Here is a 4,549-nt window from a genome sequence, read left to right on the forward strand (position 1 = left end):
TTTTATACCACCGATTTTAATTTGTTATATTCTTGGAAAAAGAAAAGCTACTGAAATTATTTGACAAACAATGGCAGAGATTAAAACATAAAAGATTCTTATACAAGAACTACAACTTGAAATTTGTAAATATAAGAACTTACAAAAAGTATAAACATGTTAGTGATAGTCAATTTCTTGACTTGACCAAAACAACTTGCACTTCTTCATTAATCACTTTCAATTACAATTCTATATAAAGCTATATACATATCGGTCCTGCTACAACAAAAAGCTATGGAATTATTTGACAATCAATGCAGAGATTAATTAAACTTTTAACAAAGTTTCCATAAACCAGGTCCCATGTTAGTAACAGTTCATTGCCAATTGTTTATTGATTTGACTTCCACTTCTTCATTGATCACATTCAATTACAATTTCCATATATACAACCATCTAGCAACCTCTGATTCCTCATCAAAATGAAGTATTTTTCTGTCATGTTTCATGCATTCTGTTATATATTTGTCCACTTGATTTCTATCTTTACGTTGAACCCGCTATGGCTTAGCACAAACATGATTGTCTTTGCATCAGGCAACAATACTGATCATTTGGCACTACTCAAATTCAAAGAATCCATATCCAGTGATCCTTACGGAGTTTTGCTATCTTGGAATAGTTCTACTCACTTTTGTAAATGGGATGGAATCACATGCAATTCCATGCAAAAAAGAGTTACAAAGTTAGACTTGAAGAAGGGGTACAAGTTGAAGGGATTCATACCTCCTCACCTGGGCAATCTCTCTTACATGAGAATCTTGTACCTTGACAACAACTTCCTGTACGGAAACATCCCACAAGAATTGGGACAATTGTCACAACTTCAGGAGCTCTCTGTTGGAAACAACTCATTGGTAGGAGAAATTCCTACAAACTTGACAGGTTGCACTAATCTCAAATTCCTATACTTATGTGGGAACAATCTGATTGGAAGAATACCAATAGAAATTAGCTACCTTCATAAGCTTCAAAGTTTGAATGTTGCGGTCAATAAGTTAACAGGAGGAATCCCATCGTTCCTAGGAAATCTTTCTGCTCTACATCTTCTCTCAGTGGGTATGAACAACTTAGAGGGAGAAGTTCCACATGAATTGTGTCACCTAAAAGACTTGGTAAAGATATTTGTAGCTGTCAACAATTTGATTGGAACATTTCCTTCTTGCTTTTACAACATCTCATCTCTGACTGTGATCTCAGCTACAGGAAATCAGTTTAATGGATCTCTTCCACCGAACATGTTCCACACCCTCCCCAATCTCCAACAGTTTTATATTGCTCTAAATCAAGTCTCAGGTTCAATCCCACCTTCCATTACAAATGCATCTATCCTTTCATTACTTGAGATAAGTGCCAATCAATTCACAGGACAAGTTCCAGCTTTGGAAAAGCTACAAGATCTTTATTATCTAGGTTTGTCTCACAACAATCTAGGTGACAATTCAACTAATGATTTGAAGTTTTTTAAATCATTGACAAATTGTAGTAGTTTGCAAATGTTGGATATCTTTGACAATAATTTTGGAGGTCAATTGCCAAATTCTTTAGCCAATTTGTCCACCGCACTCAACCAGTTGTATCTTGGAGCTAATATGATATCAGGAGATATTCCTACATCAATGGGAAATCTAATTGGCTTGACTGAATTGGCGATGGAATTTAACCGCTTTAGTGGGATTATTCCATCAGGTTTTGGAAAGTTTCAAAAAATGCAAAAGTTAGTCTTAAGTGGAAATCAGTTGTCAGGACACATAGGAGACTTTGTTGGCAACCTTAGTCAATTGTTTTTTTTGGATATGAGAAGAAATATGTTAGAAGGAAATATCCCTTCGAGTATAGGAAATTGCCAAAAGTTACAACATCTGGGTCTTTCACAAAACAATTTTACAGGAACCATACCTTTAGAGATCTTTAATATTTCCTCTTTGACAAACTTGTTGAAATTGTCAGGAAACTCATTGAGTGGCAGTATACCAAAAGAAGTGGGAAAGCTAAAAAATGTTGATTATCTAGATGTGTCTGAGAATCAGTTGTCTGGTCACATTCCTGAAACTATTGGAGAATGCATAACATTGGAGTACCTTTATTTGCAAGGAAATTCTTTACAGGGAAGCATACCATCCTCTTTGGCATCACTCAAAGGACTTCAACGTTTAGACCTGTCACGAAACAACTTGTCTGGATCAATCCCTACTGATTTGCAGAATATTTCTTTCTTGGAATATTTCAATGTATCCTTCAACATGTTGGATGGCGAAGTGCCAACTGGAGGTGTGTTTCAAAATGCAACCGGCTTTGTGGTGAATGGAAATGATAACCTTTGTGGAGGTATTTCCAAACTGCACCTACCACCATGTCTTTTCAAAGGTAAGAAACCTGCAAAACACCTTAAGTTTAGGTTGATAACAGTGGCAGTTAGTGTGGTTGTTTTTCTTCTCATATTGTCAATTATCCTAACTATCCACTGGATGAGAAGAAGGAATAACAAACCATCTTTGGATTCAACAACGATTGACCAGCTAGCTAAAGTTTCATACCAAAGCCTACACAATGGAACTGATGGGTTCTCAGCAACAAATTTGATTGGCTCTGGAAATTTTAGCTCTGTCTATAAAGGAACTCTTGAGTTCGAAGACAAAGTTGTTGCTATAAAGGTCCTAAATCTTCAAAAAGAAGGATCCCACAAGAGCTTCATAGCTGAATGCAACACACTCAAAAGTATTAAACATCGAAATCTGGTTAAGATTTTAACATGCTGTTCAAGCACAGACTACAAAGGTCAAGAATTTAAAGCTTTGATTTTTGAGTACATGAAGAATGGAAGCTTAGAACAATGGCTACATCCAAGGACACTGGGTCTAGAACAACTTCCAAGATTATTAAACCTTGGTCAAAGATTAAATATCATCATTGACGTTGCTTCTGCAGTACATTATCTTCATCATGAATGTGAGCAATCGATTGTTCATTGTGATTTAAAGCCAAGCAATGTTCTTCTTGATGATAACATGACTGCTCGTGTGTCTGATTTTGGCATAGCAAGAATTCTCTCGACTATTAATGGTATTGGTAAGCAAACGAGTACAATTGAGTTCAAGGGGACAATTGGCTATGCTCCCCCTGGTATGTTCTAAACTCTTGAATCACTGCTTTGTTAAATTTCTCTATTTTCTTATGAAAACTTGTTATTTAGTTACTAGTTATAAAGTATTGACATTTTTTTTTCTGTATATTTTAGAGTATGGAATGGGTTCTGAGGTGTCTATGAATGGTGACATGTATAGTTTTGGGATCCTTTTATTGGAAATGTTTACTGGAAGAAGACCCACAGAAGAAATCTTTAAAAATGGTCAAAATTTGCATAAGTTTGTGGAAAATTCATTGCTTGGTAATGTCTTACAAATTTTGGACCCAACACTTGTTCTAAATCATGAAGGAGCAACAATAGAAAAAGAGAACAGTCAAAATCTTACTGCAGTTGATGAAAAGTACTTAGTTTCAGTCTTTAAGATTGGACTTGCTTGCTCAATGGAATCACCCAAAGAAAGAATGCATATTATGGAGGTCACTAAAGAACTAAACAAAATCAGAAAAGCATGGTATTATTCTCTTTGAATTAATAGAAAAAAATGTCATTATGTGTTATTTTGCCAAATATTAATAATAGTTCCATTCATAATAATATTGTTTTGTCCATCTTTAATGGTGATTACAGGTGCGGAGGCATTGACAGAGAGAGTAGAATGGTCAGCGACAGAGCAGATGCCATAAATGTAGTTTAAGCTTAAATCAAATGCCACAACTTTGCAAAAACAAATGTGTATGCTACCTTGCATCCACGGGAAATAGAACGGTCTAATAATTGGAGCCAGATATGTACTCTTTAAATGGTTGCTTTTAAGAGCATATCATGACTGTGCAAATTTACTGCTTTCACCCAAGACCATATCAAACATAAAGCTTCCACTTGTTTTTACTTGTACTTTAAATTTGGCTGGATGTTGCTCACGGTGGTTTTTATTGATATTAAGAGAAGGTTACTAATTTCGTTCTTATAATCACAACAAATATATTTTTCTTCATATACTTAAAAACGTACCATTTCAATCTTTGCACGTACAATTTTAATATCCTTTAGTTTCTAGCGTATATTATTTTAATTCTTTTTCGACTTTTGTTCTCTTTTATAAGAACTAAAGTAATTTAAAAATATTTTTTTTATAAAAATTAGCATATTTGTAAAACCAAATATTGGCTGGGTTTTTACGAAGTTGGTGCAATTTGTTTTCGAATTTGCAATTTTTTTACAAAAAATAAATATGAGTAAGTTGTGTTAGGATAACATATTTTTACTGAAAAAAATTAAGTTACCATTGTATGACTTTGGTAGTACTTAAGTGAAGTTACTTAAGTGTAGTTGTCTTAGCTCTACACAACTTCAGTGTTAATACAAATAATCATTAAATAAAAACTATTTTTTTTATTTACAGTGAAGTCGTGTGAAAGA

At 34.2% G+C, this 4,549-nt stretch overlaps 1 protein-coding gene across 1 annotated transcript; it reads left to right on the forward strand.

The window, feature by feature from the left end:
* Positions 1 to 385: 385 nt before the first annotated feature.
* Positions 386 to 4,103, forward strand: LOC137822923 (LRR receptor-like serine/threonine-protein kinase EFR). Its single transcript, XM_068627947.2, has 3 exons — positions 386 to 3,165; positions 3,281 to 3,641; positions 3,758 to 4,103. Exons 1-3 carry the CDS (start codon positions 465 to 467, stop codon positions 3,822 to 3,824), a joined length of 3,129 nt encoding a protein of 1,042 aa, XP_068484048.1. The 5' UTR covers positions 386 to 464; the 3' UTR covers positions 3,825 to 4,103.
* The last annotated feature ends 446 nt before the right edge of the window (positions 4,104 to 4,549 follow it).

Source organism: Phaseolus vulgaris, chromosome 9 (assembly GCF_051622355.1).
Source record: "Phaseolus vulgaris cultivar YP4 chromosome 9, ASM5162235v1, whole genome shotgun sequence".
NCBI lineage: Eukaryota > Viridiplantae > Streptophyta > Magnoliopsida > Fabales > Fabaceae > Phaseolus > Phaseolus vulgaris.